The sequence below is a fragment of the Bactrocera dorsalis genome, chromosome 3 (genome assembly GCF_023373825.1).
Source record: "Bactrocera dorsalis isolate Fly_Bdor chromosome 3, ASM2337382v1, whole genome shotgun sequence".
NCBI classification, from domain to species: Eukaryota; Metazoa; Arthropoda; class Insecta; order Diptera; family Tephritidae; genus Bactrocera; species Bactrocera dorsalis.
In genome coordinates this window covers 99,407-121,634 of record NC_064305.1, presented here as the reverse complement: position 1 = coordinate 121,634, position 22,228 = coordinate 99,407, and the positions used below count along the sequence as shown (strand labels likewise).

Sequence of the window (22,228 nt, the reverse complement as noted above, 5' to 3'; positions counted from 1 at the left end):
GCTTTTCTTTTATAGAGCCAACTTCCCGCGTGATTGCATTATGGCTGTTAAATCACAGCGCGGTGCGAGTGTCACATTAGTACTGACTAGATGCCGTGACTGCTTTTCTTTTATAGAGTCAGCTTCCCGCGAGATTGCATTATGACTGGCAAATCACTTCACTGCGCGGTGCAAGCGTCACCCAAGCACTGACCAGGCACCGTGCCTGCTTTTCTTTTATAGATTTGACTGTTTAATCACATCACAGAGCGTTGCGAGCGTCACCTATTTCTTTTATTAATAAATTTTATGTAGAAAAAATTAAAGTAAAGGCAGAGAATGTGTAATATAATAAATTAAATTCGATAATAATAAATTCATTCCTATTCAACAGATTCCCTTCTGTATAAATTCCTTCGTTGTGATTTGAATGCCTTGGTTGAAATTTTTCATAATCAAATTAATCGAACACATTTCAATATAAAAAAATAAAAATTTATCTCCCAAGTTTACCAATATGAAACAAAATTGTTAGTCAACAGGTATATTTGCACAAACAGTTTTTTAGAACAAAAATTATAATTTTTAAATAAAAATTCATAAAAGCAAATTAAATTGACAGTTGTTTACAAATTTCATATTTATAAAATGTCTGAAATAATTCTTATTATTACGAATATAAGTACGTATCTACAGTTTTTTTAAACAAAGACATGTAATATCAATTACATTTAAAATAAATATTCCGATAAATAGTTCAATGACACCTCCGGCTGAAACTGAAAAAATTATTAAATACAACGTGGAAATTATTTGAGTTAATGTTAATAGCACATACACACATATATATATATATATATATATATTATACTCTTTTTTTACATGAGTATACATTTATATTACAAAGCATCAAGGGAAGCAAACTAAATGTTTTTATGAGTCTGTAAGTCTACTTCTTTTTCAGAAAATAATTACCAACCAAATCTAGATAAGATTTCGTAACACTTCTTACACAACGAACTGAGGGAACATTTTTATTTCAACTAGTGCAAAGCTTGGACGAGCTACATATTTTTTTAATATCTAGACCTAGAATTAAAAAATCAACAATCATTCCATTAAAAAATATATTCATGCCTTAACTATATATGTACATATATATTTGTTTGAATTATAACGGTGATTTTTTTGAGGTTAGGATTTTCATGCATTAGTATTTGACAGATCACGTGGGATTTCAGACATGGTGTCAAAGAGAAAGATGCTCAGTATGCTTTGACATTTCATCATGAATAGACTTACTAACGAGCAACGCTTGCAAATCATTGAATTTTATTACCAAAATCAGTGTTCGGTTCGAAATGTGTTTCGCGCGCGTGTTTCAGCGATGAGGCTCATTTCTGGTTGAATGGCTACGTAAATAAGCAAAATTGCCGCATTTGGGGTGAAGAGCAACCAGAAGCCGTTCAAGAACTGCCCATGCATCCCGAAAAATGCACTGTTTGGTGTGGTTTGTACGCTGGTGGAATCATTGGACCGTATTTTTTCAAAGATGCTGTTGGACGCAACGTTACGGTGAATGGCGATCGCTATCGTTCGATGCTAACAAACTTTTTGTTGCCAAAAATGGAAGAACTGAACTTGGTTGACATGTGGTTTCAACAAGATGGCGCTACATGCCACACAGCTCGCGATTCTATGGCCATTTTGAGGGAAAACTTCGGACAACAATTCATCTCAAGAAATGGACCCGTAAGTTGGCCACCAAGATCATGCGATTTAACGCCTTTAGACTATTTTTTGTGGGGCTACGTCAAGTCTAAAGTCTACAGAAATAAGCCAGCAACTATTCCAGCTTTGGAAGACAACATTTCCGAAGAAATTCGGGCTATTCCGGCCGAAATGCTCGAAAAAGTTGCCCAAAATTGGACTTTCCGAATGGACCACCTAAGACGCAGCCGCGGTCAACATTTAAATGAAATTATCTTCAAAAAGTAAATGTCATGAACCAATCTAACGTTTCAAATAAAGAACCGATGAGATTTTGCAAATTTTATGCGTTTTTTTTTAAAAAAAGTTATCAAGCTCTTAAAAAATCACCCTATATATCAAACTGTTTGATTTGTAAGATCAAACTAGCTCAACAAAGATTTTAGATAATCCTTACCACTGGTGGGGGGAATTAAACAACGTCTTTAGTCAAGTGAGAATTTATTCATTCTAATTTTATTATTAAATTTGTAAACCTTATATAATATTTTAGAAGTCTAACTTATCTAATTAAATATATACATATATATTTACAGCACACCACATGGGGTTGTTTTCAACTATACAATACAATACATGTGTGTATGTGTGTGCTGTCATACAAGTATAATTTATATTGCTTGGTTTGGGTTGTTTTCAAGTGCACATGTGCATTTGTAATCAATTGCCCAAACCTAAGTAAATATGTTTAGTATGTATTTCTTGAGTGCATGCGTATCACTTATTAATGCATACGTGCCTCATATGTATATGTTTGTATGTTGCATATCAATGCATATATTTTATGTGTTTATTTACGTATGTTCAATATATTTGAACATAGATATCTATTAGTAGTGGACTGTATGATTACAATAGCTAGATTATTTCTTATCTTATTTAACATTGAAATATATAAAAGATTTAAATATAATATTGTTGTCCGTGCTTTGGCAGCAACGAACATGTTCAATTTTGAACAATATTATAAATACATATGTATGAACTTAGAATATTACTAAATTAAATTATTTTACTCTTACGGTACTTAACAAATTATCATATACAGTTATCGTTTTATTATTTTAAAGCTAAATTATGACATGATTTGTATAACATTTTAAGAGATATTGTGTTTCAAACGACATAATATCTGACTAGGCATTTGTAGATGCAACTTAAATTAGCGGTATATTGTAAAAAGTATATATATATATACATATATATATATATTGCAAAAAGTATGTATTGTTTTGTATAGATGACTAATCCAAAAGTTTTCTGAAATATCTGCAAAGATAGGTAGATTGTAGTGTAATGTAATCGATTAATATGTGTTTAACCTTTGAAAATATATTTAAGTTTTACAGATATATTAGTTAGATTTGAACATATTTTAATTATAAAATAATTACGGCTCTCTGGAAGAATATATGAAAGTTTTGCTATCAAAAATATATAACGATTTGATATATCCTGATTTTGAAATATTTTAACCCTAGAAAGATAACATTATTTTATAGTACTGAAAAGGTAAGCAGGCGCTTGAGAGGCGTAAATTGTGAATACCTATTTGTTTTATAAATTTATATAAACTTTTATTTATTTATAACTTCCACGAAGTTTTACATTATTAATAAGCAAATTAAGTGCGATTGTATGCTATTGTTTTATTTTTAAGATTATTTTTAAGTATTTTACAAATCCTTAGCAAAAAGTAAACAAAAATATCTCTCTGCGGCACACGTTATCTTTTTATGTTTAAACAGTTTTGAGAATAATAATATTTGTAACAAAAACGTATAGGTATAAAAGAAAATATTAAAAGTTTATACGTATATATATTTTTCTTAGCCAACAAACTGAAGCTTCTGCACCGAATACGACGGATAACATACATACATATTTTTCTCTCGCGATTTGTTTTGCCTTAAAAGTTATATCCTCTTTTTAATTTCAATAAAAAATTAGAAATAAATAGTAGCTTATTCAATAATAACGGGTATAAGTGTATTTTTTATATCAGACAACCCACACCGAATGTTTAAAAATTGATAGAAATCTATGAAAAGATAAGGAAATTCGAATTATTATTTATATACTATCTTTTACCCTGGCTTCGCTCGCATTAAATTCCTTATATAATTTTTAAAGATCGTTAACAAAGATAAATAACCAATACATAGCCGTCCATGAATAGAAAACCCCAAAATTGTTTGATTTATAGAAATATTGTATATCGAAGTCGATTTCACATTCTTTGTTTTATTTTAAAAATGTTTCGAAAATATACTATAATATTAGTAATAAGTTTTACCTTTAACTGAATAAATAATTCAAAGTTGTATAGCTTAAGATAGAAAACAACTTTTGAATCTATGGTAAACATTGTGTGAAACTTACATCTTATCGGATATTTGAATAATGTGCAATTACAGTATTTTAGCTCTAAAATAACTCTGAGATCAGACATGCATGATGAAAAACTAATTATAAAAATTTTATGTTAACATCTATTCGTATAAAGCTAAAGTTTTACATATGTAAAATATACAACTCACCTGTAGTGATGAGTGTATGGTGTAGAAACTTGCATTTTCTTTTTTCAAAGCTTTCATCATTCACTGTCAAGCTATTTAGCATTTCTTCCACATTATAAGTATGTATATCTTATATAAACCTGCCCTAAAGTTTGGGAAAGTAATCCTAAGTATGGTATATCCACGTTGCTATGTACATACATCTAAATTTTTTTGAACTAGTTTTAAATAAAAATTTTTTAAGTATGTTAATTTGTAAACCTCGTATTTCCAAAGTGATTCTTGTTTTAGAAAGAGTTTTAATGATTTCTTCGTTTCAAACGGGCTAAGTCGTAACGACAACTTATCTAAATTGCGACTATTATTTGATAAACAAAATTTAGGATTTTAAATTATATATTGCGTAAGTACATACATAGTACTCGGACAACCCAAAAATTTAATATTTTCACAGTAGATTAAAATTAAAAATTTTGAATTGTTAAGCAAACTATAAAAACTGTGCGAACATATGCGCATACATGTAACGTGATAAAGAAAGTTATTATGAAAAATATGTATGTATGTACATCCTGTTTTTCTATTGCTAGAGTTTCTATATATGCTACTGAACGATGCAGAAACAATGCCTACTAATCCATAAAATTATTAGCTAGAAAGCAATAACCCATTTCAAGTTCATGAAATTTAAATATTTTGGTGAAGTTGTGTTGTTTATGTTCCAAAAATGTGATATCTGTTATACTGGATTCGCAGAATTGTGTAAGTAACTGCAAAAATAAGTTTTTAGAATAACTAAAGGATTCAAAAAATTCAAAATAAGCAGAATACTTATCAAATATATTTTAGTAATAAAACTTTAGAACTTTTTTAAATTTTTATTTTACTCCACCTATGTAATAGAAAAATATCGAATATATGTATGTCTACTGTATCAGTGGAAGTCAGAAATGAAAGCGTACTGAACTAGTCAACTCTTCCACTTATTTAATGTATGATTATAAATTTGCGTTTTCCATTATACTCTCATGTATTTTTAAAACATTATTTCACGATACACCTTCGTAGTTCAAAGAGTTATAGTGCTTAGAAGACCCTCGCACCGCGATGTGATATGACTGGCTGTTAGCTGGTTCTATAAAAGAAATGCAGGCACCGTGCCTGGTCAGTGCTTGGGTGACGCTTGCACCGCGCAGTGATGTGATTTATAATCATAACGCAATCTCGCGGGAAGCTGAAATGCAGGCATAGTGCCTGGTCAGGTTTAGGTGACGCTTGCAGCGCGCAGTGATGTGATTTAACAATCATAATGCAATCACGCGGGAAGCTGGCTGTTAGCTGACTCTATAAAAGAAAAGCAAGCACAGCGCCTAGTCAGTGCTAATGTGCCACTTGTACCGCGCAGTGATGTGATTTAACAATCATAATGTAATCACGCGGGAAGCTGGCTCTATAAAAGAAAAGCAGGCACAGTGCCTGGTCAGGCTTAGGTGACGCTTATACCGCGCAGTGATGTGATTTAACAGTCATAATGTAATCACGCGGGAAGCTGGCTGTTAGCTGACTCTATAAGAAAAGCACGCACGGTGTCTGGTCAGTGCTTGGATGAAGCTTGCACCGCGCAGTGATGTGATTTAACAGTCATAATGCAATCACGCGGGAAGCTGGCTGTTAGCTGACTCTATAAAAGAAAAGAAGGCACAGCGCCTAGTCAGTGCTAATGTGCAACTTGTACCGCGCAGTGTTGTGATTTAACAGTCATAATCTAATCTCGCGGGAAGCTGGCTCTATAAAAGAAAAGCACGCACGGCGCCTAGTCAGTGCTAATGTGCCACTTGCAGGCACAGTGCCTGGTCAGGCTTAGGTGACGCTTATACCGCGCAGTGATGTGATTTAACAGTCATAATGCAATCTCGCGGGACGCTGGCTCTATAAAAGAAAAACAGGCACGGTGTCTGGCTAATGTGACACTCGCACCGCGCTGTGATGTGATTTAACAGTCATAATGCAATCTCGCCGGAAGCTGGCTCTATAAAAGAAATGCAGGCACAGTGCCTGGTCAGGCTTAGGTGACGCTTGCAGCGCGCAGTGATGTGATTTAACAATCATAATGCAATCACGCGGGAAGCTGGCTGTTAGCTGACTCTATAAAAGAAAAGCACGCACGGCGCCTAGTCAGTGCTAATGTGCCACTTGCAGGCACAGTGCCTGGTCAGGCTTAGGTGACGCTTGCAGCGCGCAGTGATGTGATTTAACAGTCATAATGCAATCACGCGGGAAGCTGGCTGTTAGCTGACTCTATAAAAGAAAAGAAGGCACAGCGCCTAGTCAGTGCTAATGTGCCACTTGTACCGCGCAGTGATGTGATTTAACAGTCATAATGCAATCTCGCGGGAAACTGGCTCTATAAAAGAAAAGCAGGCACAGCGCCTAGTCAGTGCTAATGTGCAACTTGTACCGCGCAGTGTTGTGATTTAACAGTCATAATCTAATCTCGCGGGAAGCTGGCTCTATAAAAGAAATGCAGGCACGGTGGCTGGTCAGTGCTTAGGTGACGCTTATACCGCGCAGTGATGTGATTTAACAGTCATAATGCAATCACGCGGGAAGCTGATTGTTAGCTGACTCTATAAAAGAAAAGCACGCGCGGTGCCTGGTCAGTGCTTGGGTGACGCTTGCACCACGCTCTGATGTGATTTAAGAGTCATAATGCAATCTCGCGAGAAGCTGGCTCTATAAAAGAAAAGCAGGCACGGCGCATAGTCAGTGCTTGGGTGACCTTTGCACCGTGCAGTGATATGATTTAACAGTCATAATGTAATCTCGCGGGAAGCTGGCTCTATAAAAGAAAAGCAGGCACAGTGCCTGGTCAGGCTTAGGTGACGCTTATACCGCGCAGTGATGTGATTTAACAGTCATAATGCAATCACGCGGGAAGCTGGTTGTTAGCTGACTCTATAAAAGAAAAGCAGGCACGCTGTCTGGTCAGTGCTAAGGTGACGCTTATACCGCGCAGTGATGTGATTTAACAGTCATAATGCAATCTCGCGGGAAACTGGCTGTTAGCTGACTCTATAAAAGAAAAGCACGCACGGCGCCTAGTCAGTGCTAATGTGCCACTTGTACCGCGCAGTGATGTGATTTAACAATCATTATGTAATCACGCGGGAAGCTGGCTCTATAAAAGAAAAGCAGGCACAGTGCCTGGTCAGGCTTAGGTGACGCTTATACCGCGCAGTGATGTGATTTAACAGTCATAATGCAATCACGCGGGAAGCTGGCTGTTAGCTGACTCTATAAAAGAAACGCAGGCACGCTGCCTGGTCAGTGCTTAGGTGTCGCTTATACCGCGCAGTGATGTGATTTAACAGTCATAATGAAATCTCGCGAGAAGCTGGCTGTTAGCTGACTCTATAAAAGAAAGGCACGCACGGTGCCTGGTCAGTCCTAATGTGCCACTTGTACCGCGCCGTGATGTGATTTAACGATCATAATGCAATCTCTCGAGAAGCTGGCTCTATAAAAGAAAAGCAGGCACGCTGTCTGGTCAGTGCTAAGGTGATGCTTATACCGCGCAGTGATGTGATTTAACAGTCATAATGCAATCTCGCGGGAAACTGGCTGTTAGCTGACTCTATAAAAGAAAAGCAGGCACGGCGCCTAGTCAGTGCTTGGGTGACCTTTGCACCGCGCAGTAATATGATTTAACAGTCATAATGTAATCTCGCGGGAAGCTGGCTCTATAAAAGAAAAGCAGGCACGCTGTCTGGTCAGTGCTTAGGTGACGCTTATACCGCGCAGTGATGTGATTTAACAGTCATAATGCAATCACTCGGGAAGCTGGCTGTTAGCTGACTCTATAAAAGAAAAGCGGGTACGGCGCCTAGTCAGTACTTGGGTGACACTCGCACCGCGCAGTGATGTGATTTAACAGTCATAATGCAATCTCGCGAGAAGCTGGCTCTATAAAAGAAATGCAGGCACGCTGTCTGGTCAGTGCTAATGTGCCACTCATACCGCGCTGTTATGTGATTTAACAGTCATAATGCAATCTCGCGGGAAGCTCGCTGTTAGCTGACTCTATAAAAGAAAAGCACGCACGGTGCCTGGTCAGTGCTAATGTGCCACTTGTACCGCGCTGTGATGTGATTTAACAATCATAATGTAATCACGCGGGAAGCTGGCTGTTAGCTGACTCTATAAAAGAAAAGCAGGCACAGCGCCTAGTCAGTGCTAATGTGCCACTTGTATCGCGCAGTGATGTGATTTAACAGTTATAATGTAATCACATGGAAAACTGGTTGTTAGCTGACTCTATAAAAGAAAAGCACGCACGCTGTCTGGTCAGTGCTAAGGTGACGCTTATACCGCGCAGTGATGTGATTTAACAGTCATAATGCAATCTCGCGGGAAACTGGCTGTTAGCTGACTCTATAAAAGAAAAGCAGGCACGGCGCCTAGTCAGTGCTTGGGTGACCTTTGCACCGCGCAGTGATATGATTTAACAGTCATAATGCAATCTCGCGGGAAGCTCGCTGTTAGCTGACTCTATAAAAGAAAAGCACGCACGGTGCCTGGTCAGTGCTAATGTGCCACTTGTACCGCGCTGTGATGTGATTTAACAATCATAATGTAATCACGCGGGAAGCTGGCTGTTAGCTGACTCTATAAAAGAAAAGCAGGCACAGCGCCTAGTCAGTGCTAATGTGCCACTTGTACCGCGCTGTGATGTGATTTAACAATCATAATGTAATCACGCGGGAAGCTGGCTGTTAGCTGACTCTATAAAAGAAAAGCAGGCACAGCGCCTAGTCAGTGCTAATGTGCCACTTGTATCGCGCAGTGATGTGATTTAACAGTCATAATGTAATCACGCGGGAAGCTGGCTGTTAGCTGACTCTATAAAAGAAATGCAAGCACAGCGCCTGGTCAGTGCTTAGGTGATGCTTGCACCGCGGTGTGAGGTGATTTAACAGTCATAATGTAATCTCTCTGGAAGTTGGCTGTTAACTGGTTGTATAAAGAACAGCAGGCACCGTGGCTGGGCAGTGCTTCGGTGACGCTCACACCGCGAAGTTATGTGATTTGAAAGTTATTTAGTGACTTCAACCGTAGCTGGCTGCCAGCTGGAATTTTCCTTTTTTTATTTTTTTTATCTGGTTTGTAGGATTCTATTTTTTTTATCCGCTTTTGGGGTAAACATTTTTTTAGTCCGATATGTGAAATAATTATTTGTATTCCCGTATTTGTGATTACGAAATAAATAAATTTAATTCAAATATTATTTCATTTATTTTTTAATGCGTTAACCTTAACTGCAAAAAACCCTTTGTAGGACTGCCAGTTTGAAGACAAAATATTGAAGGACCGTTTTATAGTGGCTAGTAATGAGAGCCAGTCTGTTTTCGGATTACATTAAAATGCACGTCAAATTTTATTTAGTATTCAACGAACATGTCTGTCGCTAACATCTTCAGGTATTTTCAGGACACTATTTCAAGTAAACATAATACAAAAAACATAAATTTATTTTGGTTCGCTATCGGTTCTTTATTTATAACCATTGGTTGTTTTTTGGAATTAATGAGTATCGTGTTGAGTTTGACGATAGACAATTTTTTAAAACACATTCTACTTTAGTGTTGATTAACTTAAAGCACATATTTCTCTATAATATACCTATACGGCTCTTATACTTTAATGAGTATATACTTTGTATGTGTTTGAAGTAAATTTTTATAATAATTTATTCTTGCGTGTCTTGATGAGTCAATAAGAGTCGGGTTAATAGAAATTTTTTGTCATGTCCTTCTAATACTAACTGGTTTTTCAAAACCTCCACCATATTTTTGTTGGCATCCGATACGGCGTAAAAATAATAAAGTAATAGGATTAGAATAAAAAAACAAGGTATAACAAATGCAGGTGTTCCGAAGAAAAATACAAAATCTTTGACAAATATTGGCATCCTCATGAAAGTCGACAATGGAGCGTCCCATACCGTTTTTAGTTCTTTAAAAGGTCCACATGACGTAGAAGGTGATACTTCAGCAAAGGCATAAGTTAATACAATTACAGAAACAATGAATGATATCAACAGGACAGACATAAATAGTGAATTAGAGCGTGAAGTTCCATATAATATTTTAGTTGGTCTTGAATTTATGAGACATTGAAACTTTTTTATGTAAAACATTAGAAACATAATTCCTATAATTAAAGCCGGCAAAAAAGGCATATAAAAACTTCCTATCCAGCAAATTGTTTGCAAATATACAATATCCAAAGCATGTTTAGAAAGTTCAAACTCCTGCTCACAAGTAAATTTAACGAAATTATTATTAAAATATATTGCTAATATAGCACGGGGAAGGTTGAAGCAAAAAGTTACAAACAAATGACTAAAGAAATCTGTTAAAACTAGCTTGTAGAATTGCTGACCTACAAATGTTTCCCAACAGTTGTATGGAACAGATTTCCTAATAAGAGTGTCCGAGTTTGGTATTACAATATAATAGAATCGGCTTAGTAAAATAAATAAAGAAGCTAATCTTAAAAATATCATGCGGATTAAACTGATTTTTATCACAAACAAAGGGGAATACTTTTCAAAAGAACACAGATATTTAAAAAAAGCTGGCAATAAAAGATTTAAAAAAACAATGCAAATATATGGTGCAAAATCAAAGAATAGTTCAAGAAGTTGTAAAGAAATAGGCTTCTCAACATTAACAGTATCAAATGAATTCACTTCTTCATAATTAATAGTGATAAATTTACCATGACCTTGATTCAAGCTCATATTAAAGAGTAAAAATATTACATATGCGGAGAGAATTAATGTAAGAACAACAGAAATGTTAATAATAATTCGTATCATAATAAGTTTTAACATATAGTCATTCGAGCGATTATTTCTTTCAGTTTCAATACGTTTAGAATGAATTGAGCTTTTGAACTCATTAAAGACTGCTTTATGCTTAATAACACTTGATTTTTCATTATGAATACAAAAGTCCCAACCACCAAAAGCAAGGTTGCAATACTGGTAAAACTGCCATCGGCCATTAATAAGACGATCTTTGAACTCACGGGCAGATGCTTTTACAATGAAAATTAAAGTAGTTGTAAAGTAACCAAGCACAGCGAATATATATGCAGAAGAAAGGTCGTAATAGAATGAATGTTGATTTTCATTATAAGTGGAGTTGAGCGTGTCTTTAAACGCAATTCCAACTGTATTATTGGAATATCCTCCATAAAACATCAGTGATATTTCCAGTGCTCCAGTTCCTTGTACGATATCAAGAAGATTGAACGATCCACCGCTCTTTAAATCCAGATATGTTTTTCGATCAATGTCTTGTGTAAGACAATTATTTGACCGATTTAAATTTTGTGTTACCTTACATTTGTCATATTTCTCATATGTCATAATATTTGGAATTATTACAAATATAATTATTAATAGGAATGTAACACAATTAAGATAAAAAAGCCATCGTAAAAATATAAAGTATGCAGCTACACCACTACCAAAATGTCCCTCGATATCCTTCAAAGATGACTGCCACAATTTAATAATAGTACTAAATTTGGTCCACTCTAAAGCAATTTTTTGCCAAGCTTTGCGATGTTTCCATTTAAGTTGGTTAAATCCTTGCAGACGTAGTTTGGTTGCATTCTAGAAAAAAATTAAATAATAGTAAAAATAGCATCAAGCTTCAAATTCTAATGTTTGTAATACTTCGTTTACAAAAAACTAATTGGGTTAGTCGTTTTTAATTTTTACCAAAAACTTAAACACTGTGTCTTGTCATTAATGTTAATATTATTCTCTTCAAAATAAACCCTCCTTTTCTTTGTTCAGACTCAGAGTATGCCACTGCCAAAGCACACCTACTTTGCTCTCTCAAAAACGAAAAAGTTGAATATGTGATCTTGTTTTTTTAAAACTGCAAAAAAAAATTTATTAAGAATATAAAATGTGTAAACCCCACATGAGGTGGTAATTCTAAGAATTTATTTACTAAATTTAAAGAAATATTAAGGGACTTCTCAGTGTAAAATTTTTGAAAAATCGTTTTTTATTGTTGTATTATGGGATAATACACACTGTAAAAAACATATGTTCAAATGTCTTGTAGAAAGGGAACAGAGTGGAAAACGGAGCGATTCCAATCTTTAAACGCGTTTTTCTCAGAATTGTGTTTTTAAAAATGGTTTCCACTCTCAAAGAAAGAGTTTTGAAGATATCTAGTTTCAATTTGGAGAGAACATTTTTAACGTAATTCTCTATTGCGCTATGAAAGTATTTTTTAAATATATGAAATGTCAAAAAAGTTCCAATTCGACAGTTTTTGTTCAAACCGCCGCCAATTTCAAAAAAAAAAAAAACTCTACATAGCGCGATAGCGACTTTCTTACAATCGTAAGTACCGCAATCGTAAACATCGTAAAGTACCTTTTTTCGGTTAATTTCAACAATTTATTTAACTATTATATACCCAATAAATAAACATAAAAAAAAATATTTTATATTCGTCATGAATGTATTTATTTATAAAAAAACCAGGGCGATTAGTTAGTTTCAACACAAAAAAATCGCCAAAGTCAGTGATTTTTCGGAGGGTAACGCTGAGACGATCCCTTAAGACAATTCTAATATAAGTAATGGCTTTATTATAAAGATAAGGGTTTACCTTTAAGTTTTAAAAATTAAATCGACCGCTGGCTGGAATAAATTTCAACCGAAAGGTCCATTATTGAACCACTTTTTGCAGAAAAAGTCATTATTTTTCTCAAGTTCAAACCCTTTGGATCTTATAAAGGGAACAAGAATTGGTATTGGATACTTAAATAATATCAAACTCTTTAATTAAACAGATATTTACATTTTATCTAATATTTTGTTTACCTGCAAATCCAATTTAAATTCCTTTTTTTGGTGCATTGCTAATGGTAATTGTTTAATTTGAAACATCTCTTCCCATATATGTTCCTCGTCATTAATGACTTGGGATAAGTCGGGTAGCAAAGAAAATTGCCCATCATTCTGTTGATAATTTCTTTGTGTGGTTGAAGGAAACTGTTGCCAGCAAATTTTCTGTTTTCGATCGAGCTGGGTGTAATTCCGCTTTGAAGTGCCTACACGAAAGCAAAACATATAATACGAAATGTTATAATTAAATGTATATTTGTATATATGAATATATTAGAAATTAAAAAAAAAATTGTGAACCGATTAGTTGTACATAGTAATACAAAAAAGTACGTTCTAACCTAGCCTGTTTTGTTTTGACGGTAGTAAAGTAGTTATTGCTATAGGGTTTTTAGCGAAACCATCCCAATCTGCACAATAATTCTCTTGATAAAACTCGCAACCTGCTTCTTCCCAACCATTAGTTCTTTTAGTTTTTTGCTTATTTTTAGAAATGTCAGACATTATCAAAACACTACTTAATAACCACAATTATAAAAAAAATTGTTTGTATTTATTATTGTCGGCGTTGCCGTATAAATGGGAAGTGCATATTATCATCTTTTTTGTGCGTACTTTAACCAGAGAACGTAAATTATATACAGAGAACGTACATCATAATCAGAGAACGTTTACAGAGAACGTTTATAATAACAATAATATGATAAACGTTCTCTGACGTTTATATACGTTCTCTGCTTAAAGCTTCGCATTACCAGACGTTTCGATTGCTACTAATTTTTTGCCACTGTTGGGGCACACTCATTTGGTTATAAAGTTCTGTGGATCTACCAGAGAACATTTTTAAAGTTTCGTGGACGATCCTCTATACAGTCGTTTCTTACATATTTCTGCTAAATAATATCGAATATGTTAGAAAATGATGAATTATAAAATAATGTTGTTTTATACTGGAATCTACTTTCTCTGGCTGCTGTCACCTCAAGTGAGCTTAAGTTTTAATAACTAATAATAGTTGAACCAGAGAATGTAAAGGCCAGAGAACATAAAGACATAAAGAAGGTGCAGGTTCGATATCGAACATTTGTAAAACTTGAACCAAGGAATTCATCTCACAACGATGGAATTCACTCCGTGAAATATTAACATCGTTTTGATTATAACAGAAAGGAATCTGTAGAATTACAGCTTTGTTAACACTATCAACCAGGGAATATTGTTGGCCAACCGAGAAATGAACATACAAAATGAACGTATTTATGCCATGCGATTTCTAAATTTTTTGTTTTAGTATATTTTATAAATTTATCTTCATTATGAGTTAAAAAAAGAACTAATTGAAATGCATTGACATACATATATATGTATTTCCTTACATATATACTATGTAATTTCAAAGCTGAGAATATTAAAAGAAAAATAATAAAATTAAAAATGTTCATAACACTTTGACCTCAGTGAACAATTTCAGGAACTGAGCAGCATGAGTTAAGAAAAACCATTTGATAATAATTTTTGTTTTAATTTCATTATCTGTAGAAATAATAGTCCGAATACATTTTCCAATATATTTTCATTAATTTATTTACATATATGTATATGTATGTTAATGTTTACGCACTATTTATATATTTTTTTATCATGTCTTCAAGTTTTTTAGAATCTTGAGCAAACTTTCTTATACCTTCAGAAAGCTTTTCTGTTGCCATGGCATCTTCATTAAGCAACCAACGGAATTTTGCTTCATCAATATTAATTTTTTCAATATCCGTAGATTTGGCACTCTTTATGGATAACTGCTCGCTAATAGGCTCGTCATCATCCTCAAGATCTTTCAATAAAGCAGGACCAATTGTTAAATAGTCACAACCAGCTAAAGCTTTAATTTCTCCAATGTTTCTAAAGGATGCACCCATAACAACTGTTTTATAATCATACTTTTTATAGTAATTATAGATTTGGGTAACCGATATGACTCCTGGATCCTTCTCCGGTTCAAAGCTTTTAGTATTGGTATTAGCAACGTACCAATCTAAAATACGCCCAACAAAAGGCGATATTAGAGTTACACCAGCCTCAGCGCATGCCACAGCTTGAGTAAAAGAAAACAGTAAAGTTAAATTACAATGAATGTTATGCTTTTCTTCTAATATTTTTGCTGCTTGTATGCCTTCCCAAGTAGATGCAATTTTTATAAGAACTCGTTCTTTTTGAATTCCCATTTGTTCGTATAATTGTATTAACTTCAATGCTTTTGCGACACTTTTTTTTGTATCAAATGATAAACGAGCATCGATTTCAGTTGAAACCCTTCCTGGTATAATTTTTAAAATTTCACAACCGAACAGCACTCCTAAATAATCAATCGCTTCCTGAACCTTTTCATTTACTGTGCTGGAAAATTTTTAAATTTTAATCCACATATTAAAAAAAATTTAATTTATAATTACTTTCCAACTTTCGATCCATAATTAATAGCTTCCTTTAGTATATGGTTGTACTGATCCATTTTAGCCGCAGACAATAATAACGAAGGATTTGTGGTGGCATCAGTAGGTTTATACAATTTCATAGCTAAAAGTATAATAAGTATAGTTAGAGCGTCATTCTTCTAGTTATAAGGAATTACAATAATTGATGCATGGGTTACAAATGCAATTTTAAGCTTCCGAATGTATTTCATAATAATTAATTAGCTTACAGCTTGCACCGACTTTATTTGATATAGTAGAATCGTACAAATCCGAGCCCTTAACTCTTATAGCTCAAATATATTTGTTCCCAAAAGCAAGGACATTTAGCATTTAGAATTTATTTCTACATACATCTGTAAGTGAATATTTTTTTAAGTTAAGTATACATATATGGCTATGGAGATATCATCATTAACCTTCTAATGCGATGACAACTCTTAAACCTGCTTGCCATTCACTTGACATTCAGCTGACTTTGCTTTAACTTTAGAGTTTGTACTGATAAGCTACATAAACCACTACATATTGTTGCTGTAAAAAAGTAAATACAGTAATTACCTTCAAAATCTCCTGTATCAGCTACAACAACAGTGATTTCCTTCAATTGGTCTAGAGTAGACAATTTTTGTTTCTTCGTTATCCCTTCCATTTTGAATACGAACTAAAACTTTGAAGCTCCGCTTGCTAATGACAAGCTAAATACCTCTCTACTTTTACTAGTTCTGAGCGGAAATGTCGCAATGGAAATAGAACCAATCAAAGAAGTTATCACCAGCGATGCCACGTTTGTCAAAACCTTATTTATTGTTAAGACATTAGAAATGTTTTATAGGCCTGGCAGACGAGCAAAATTATATGGTGACATATAGCCCTGACAGACGAGCAAAATTAATGCGCCTTAAGCAACGGTAATGCGAATTGAAATTTTATGGTGACATACGGCACGCTTGTGCATTTAGACAGCTAATAGTGAAATTTGTTTATTTATTAAAAAAAAGGAAATAAAAATGAATAAGAAAAATTAGTAATAGAAATTTTGGAAAATCAATATAAATTTAACGAAAAAAATCGTTTATTATTATCTACATTAAAAGATAATAGAGTGAAATTAATAGCAATAATTGATTGTAATGCGGAAAAAGTGTGCAAAAAAGTTTAAAATATTGGATAAATGGATAGCAACAGTGCGACATCTGTCAAAAAATAGCAAAAAGCGGCCATTTTTGAGCAGTGTTGCCTACTCAAATTTAGTAAATTCAACCAAATGCACGGAATTCTTGTGCATTACAAACTTGCATTAACATGGGTCAAATGCGCAAATAAATGTAAATTAAGCCCGCTAATGCATATTAGCGCTGTCGTCTGTCAGGGCTATAAGCCCCTTAATGCATATTAGCGCTGTCGTCTGTCAGGGCTATATAATTTGAATGGATTTTTGAATTGTATGTCTGTTACAAAATATGATTTCATTATATTGCAACTAAGACAATAATTCGAATAAAATACTAATTTATTCCAATGTGTAAAATCACATATCTTTATTTAAAGAAATGATCACTATGTTAACTCGGATGGAAAATTACTTAATCCAATTCCGAGCCATTTTAGTATGGGAGACTTTGCGCGTGATAATAAATAAGTACACATATTCGTCGCATCTGAAAAACATATAATATGCTGAAAAATAATAATAAACTATGGATTGGATATTGTTATAGAAGTGTCGAAATTCGCACTATTTTAAAGTTTTCCTTCGTTAAAGGCAAATCCGCTAGAGAAACGTTCCGTGAGATTAATGGTGTTTTGGGAGATGGTACTCTATCACTTCGAACTGCGGAGGAAAGGTTTCGACGATTCAGAGCGGGTGAAAACGACACCATGGATAAGCCAGCCGGCGGAAGACCTGTGACGACGAATATCGATCAAATTATGGAAAACATCGAGTTAGACCGGCGTATGACTTCGCCCAGAAGATGGGAGTTAGTCACCAAACTATATTAAACCATCTGCAGAAGGCTGGATACACAAAAAAGCTTAATGTTTGGTGCCGCATGATTTGACGCAAAAAAACCTTCTGGACCGAATCAACGCCTGCGATATGCTGCTGAAACGGAACGAACTCGAACTTTGAAGCGGATGGTGATTGGCGACGAAAAATGGATCACATACGACAATATTAGGAGAAAACGGTCAACGTCAGATTATCGAACGAAACGGCGCATATTTGAACTAAATCCAACCACTGTAACACTGATTGAAGCATTGAATAAAGAGCAAAAAAAGCGGTAGGGAGATATTTGACAACTTAATATCTATTTATAATTAAATTTAATCTCCCAATAAACATTTACTGATTACTAAATAAAATTCAGTAACTATTGGTTTTTATTAATAAATTTTACTAATAAATATTATTTTAGCGGATAATTTTACGAAGATTAGCTTTTTCAATTAGAACGAGAGAATAATGTATTACTGGATATGAAATCAGCAAATCACACAAATAACTCACTTATCACAAGCCAAGATGTGTTATGTCGTTAATAAATAGTACAACACAATACTAAATAATGTTTGTAGCAAGGTAATTATTCAAAATCTAATTTGTTTAATAAGTTTGGATTTGAAGCCAATTCGTCTAAAGCGGGATCCGCATATTCAAGTATATTAAAATCATCTCCAATTTCTGCCGTTAAAGATTTTAAGAGATCATCGTCATTTCCATCTCCCAAACCACCCAAAATATCTCCAAAAGCCCCATTTTCATCAGAGTCCAGTTTTTCTAACTCAGGCTCTCCACTTTCTGTTGATTTTATATCTTTACGGTTTTTAAAAACTTGCTTATTTTCATTACAACTAGGTTGTTCCAACTGAACAGCTTCGAACGGTTTAATAGTTTTTGATTCATCAACCGGAATATTTTTGCTTTCATTTGAGGTAGGCATCAAATCACTTGATAAAGAGCGTTGATACAAACTGTTGGGAGAATTGTTGGGTGCTGGGTTCGAAATCCAAGGATCTGTTGTTGCAGCTCTAAGTTGTTGTTCTTTTAAAAGCAGTGTTCTTAGGTGTTTGTTTTCAGACTGTTTATCTATTTACAAGAAAATAAAAACAATTATACGAAAATATGAGTTAAATCATTAAAAAATCGTGAAATTTTTATATAATACAGTTGTAAAAATAAAAATACTGAATTACAAATATAATAAATGGCTAAATTACCCTGTTTTTCTTTTGAAACCAGTTGCGGCTGTGTCCTTTTATGCAAGGAGTCTCCGTTGTATATTATATCTCGCTTGTCTATTGAGCACATTTCATATGTTCCATTTAAATCAAATGAATACCCTAAAACATAATATTGTAAGCCTGAATTGTAAAATATCAACATTTAACAACAAACCTCTGTTATTATAATTGACGCTGTTTTGCGATTCTTTAGCTTTTGCCTGATGTTGTTTCCATATACGTTCTTGTTCTTGCTCTTTTAAGGACTTTTGATTAAAACATATTCTTTCCTGGTCCTAAACAATAATTTAGAATATACACAGAAAATGTTATAAAAGTCAATAGAAAAAGGTGATACCTGTTGTGATCTCCGTATTCTATGAGCAGATCTGTTATCTTTCGCTTGCTGGAGAAAAGGAGCTTTTTTCTCATTAGAAAGAGACCGCCACCTTTTTAGAATCTGTTTACAACGATCGTTCCAGTTTGGATACATCTGTTTTAGCTCAGGATGTTGAGTATTAGCATAAAGTACTGCCGATATTGTTGCTGTTTTCCCCAAATCTAAAATAAAGGATTACATTTCTAATATTCAAGCAAACGGATAAAAATAAGTGAAAAAAGCAATTGTCGATTTGTTAAAGGAAAAGACGATGCTAAAAAATTACAAATGAGAAAGAAATGCCATGCTTCTTCAACGGATTCTAACATAATGTTGAATATTTGTAATTAGAAAATACAAACCTTCATCTCGTCTCATCTTTTCAGCTGTTTTTTGTGTCCCAGCCGAATCAAGTTGTGGCGGAGCAGTTTTAAGTTGTGAATTTTGCAATTGTTGCGCAAATTGGTTATGAGGAATTATCGAACTTTCAACAGCAGGACTATCAACTACACAAGTTGTATTCTGCAGTGGCACATGTATCGGCAATATTTGCATTTGGGGTGGTTGTTCTATAATTTGTTTAGGAGATTGCGAAATAAAAGCCACATTTGCCTCATTTTCATTTAACTTATTAACCAATAAATTAGTCTCTTCCGTTTGCTTTGAGACCGCAATCGTACTAAAACAAACAAACAAAACAACTTTCGTAGAAAGGCATTTTTTATTTAAAAATGTTTATGTATAATTACCTGAAATCAATAACTTGTTGTGTTTCTGAATATATTAGTTTCATTGCGTGATCATCGGGAGTAGAAATCACCTTAAGAATAATTATAGATATATAAGATGAGTAAAAACAAAACGTAATATATGAAAATAACTGAATTATTTAGGAACTAATTTGAAAAATAATTCAAAAATATAATAGCATACTTACTTGGCTTTTAACATTAGAAGTGGAGGTCGATCTACCTGATTCATTCGATAAATCCGTAAAGAATATTGCTGTTAATTATATTTTGAAGTCTGTTGTAATAATGGTAAACTAAAGTATTTAAAAATCATTTACCTGGTTTGGCTTCATCGGCTTTTGTGTTTGTTTTCTTTGATTCCACAAATTTTGACGAAGTTATTATGCTGCTGTTGGAAATTTCATGCATTGTATTTGTATTAACAGCATTCAAAGCTTCAACTCCATTTCCAATAATTCCGCTTTCATCCACATCTTTACATTTTATTTTGACATTTGAAGTCAACGTAGAAATTGCGATGTTTTGGTCTTCATTAGTATTTGCAGTTAATGTTGGAACGCTTTTGCTCATTGAGCTAGGCGATTCTTCAGCAAATAAAACATCAATTAGCTCAATTTGTTCATCGGATATGTCAGAATCTTCAACCGGTAATTCGCTTTTGGTTTTCATTTCAAGTAGTGATTTACCAAAGAATGCCTCTTGCAAGTACGCTGGATAAGATTCACTCAAACGACTTTTAACTTTTTTTCGAACGGCTTTCTTTCTTTTTTCTGAATCTGTATAACTACAATTATTAGAATTGTTTGATGCTTCGTCTTTTCTAATAGCTCGATTCCGCACGCTGAATCCACCTATACCAATTTTTTGTAAATTTCGTTGACGTTTTTTCCGTAATATTGCAATTCCATCATCATTCGTAGAAATCGAAAACCCTTCGGGTGGACTATTATCGGCACCTGTCCAAACCATTCCGTCCTTGTAATGATCTGTGTCCCTCTTTTTTAATGAGTCTGTGTCAATGTTTTCTTCAATTGGAACATTGTTATTTGATCCAGCAACAACAGACTCTATAGCTGCTAATATTCCAGACTCTTTATTTTGTGAATCATTAGGAGTACGTACTTTACGTTTTTTCTTTATGTCTGTCGACAATGCTTTAATCATATTAGCACCTCTTTCACTCATACTAACACCGTCTACCCAAAATGTAGTTTCTGTGTCATTATTTGGTGGGATTATAGTGTCAGAGCTTAATGGTATTGTTTTCATTACTTTTAATGTTTTTGAAGATAAAAATTGGGCTAAAGATTTGTCCTTGGGTCGACATAGAATGCAATGATATTCTATATTATCACATATTTGGGCTTCCTCTTCAGTATTTATAGAGTCACAACGACAATGTAACCAACGTTCACAATTTTTACACTGAATAATAAGCTCGCCATCATTATACCGTTGACCGCAAAATGAACACATTTCTTGGCTTGTACATTGTCCACATTCCATAATACCGTTAGTGAATGTATTACGGCTTTGTTGGCTTACTCCGGGAGAAAATCGACCACATTTGTGGCAAGCAGCACACCACTTACATTTCCAATTGCCATGCGGAACTGTTTCTAATGGAGGAGTTACACAGTATATATGATATGATAAGTCGCATTCATCACAAAGGATTAGTCTCGCCTCATCGTTTCGTTGACCACAGCTCTCGCATACAGTACAATCAAGACACCTCCAACCCCTTTCTAAAATTACATTTGATATTTTTGTGTTCACACAATAAGGATGATAACATTGACCACATTGTGCACAAGCAATAAGATTGCTTTCCTTTTCAAGTCCAGCAGATCCACACATTACACATAAATCTTGTGACAAAAGAAATTTGTCCTTTGCAGAGCACAGTAATATTTTCCTTTCCATGGACAGACAATCTTCTGAAGATTTATTCGAGGTCAATAATCTTTCACCATTTGAAGTTAAATTGATATTATTTAATAATAGATGTCGTCCTTTACCACGAACAGAATTACGTTTTCGCCCGAGATGTGTTAAAATATTACTCTTTTGCCCCATTAATTTCCCACCTCGACCGCGATATAATATTTTTTTTCTGAATATTTTGGATGATTGAGATTCTGTTGAATTAAATTCACCTCCACAATTGTTTTGAAAATTGTCTATGT

At 34.1% G+C, this 22,228-nt stretch overlaps 3 protein-coding genes across 7 annotated transcripts; all 3 read right to left on the bottom strand.

Annotated features, from left to right (window-relative positions):
* Positions 1–9,793: 9,793 nt before the first annotated feature.
* Positions 9,794–13,800, bottom strand: LOC105228164 (transmembrane channel-like protein 7). 5 transcript variants are annotated; one of them, XM_019990971.3, is made up of 4 exons: positions 13,186–13,326; positions 12,971–13,122; positions 12,016–12,223; positions 9,794–11,952 (listed from the first exon to the last, which is right to left on the bottom strand). In XM_019990971.3, exon 4 carries the CDS (start codon positions 11,701–11,703, stop codon positions 10,015–10,017), a length of 1,689 nt encoding a protein of 562 aa, XP_019846530.1. In that variant the 5' UTR covers positions 11,704–11,952; positions 12,016–12,223; positions 12,971–13,122; positions 13,186–13,326; the 3' UTR covers positions 9,794–10,014. The 5 variants fall into 5 exon arrangements, with proteins under 5 accessions (XP_019846530.1, XP_029406898.1, XP_011206164.1 ...); XM_029551038.2 differs by having other exon boundaries at positions 12,061–12,223; XM_011207862.4 differs by lacking the exons at positions 12,016–12,223; positions 12,971–13,122 and adding an exon at positions 13,551–13,800 and having other exon boundaries at positions 13,186–13,415.
* A 963-nt stretch (positions 13,801–14,763) lies between these two features.
* LOC105228163 (probable transaldolase) lies at positions 14,764–16,434 on the bottom strand. Its single transcript, XM_011207861.3, has 3 exons — positions 16,242–16,434; positions 15,660–15,783; positions 14,764–15,603 (listed from the first exon to the last, which is right to left on the bottom strand). The coding sequence occupies exons 1-3, from the start codon at positions 16,330–16,332 to the stop codon at positions 14,823–14,825; spliced, it is 996 nt and encodes a 331-aa protein (XP_011206163.1). The 5' UTR covers positions 16,333–16,434; the 3' UTR covers positions 14,764–14,822.
* Positions 16,435–18,050: 1,616 nt separating this feature from the next.
* On the bottom strand, positions 18,051–22,228 carry LOC105228162 (histone-lysine N-methyltransferase 2C; the record flags this gene model as incomplete). The annotated part of the gene is given in 8 exon segments (XM_049453957.1): positions 18,051–18,774; positions 18,906–19,028; positions 19,084–19,204; positions 19,267–19,469; positions 19,650–19,966; positions 20,037–20,107; positions 20,225–20,292; positions 20,357–22,228. Coding segments are annotated over 8 exon segments (3,278 nt in total), but the record flags the coding sequence as incomplete, so codon positions are not given.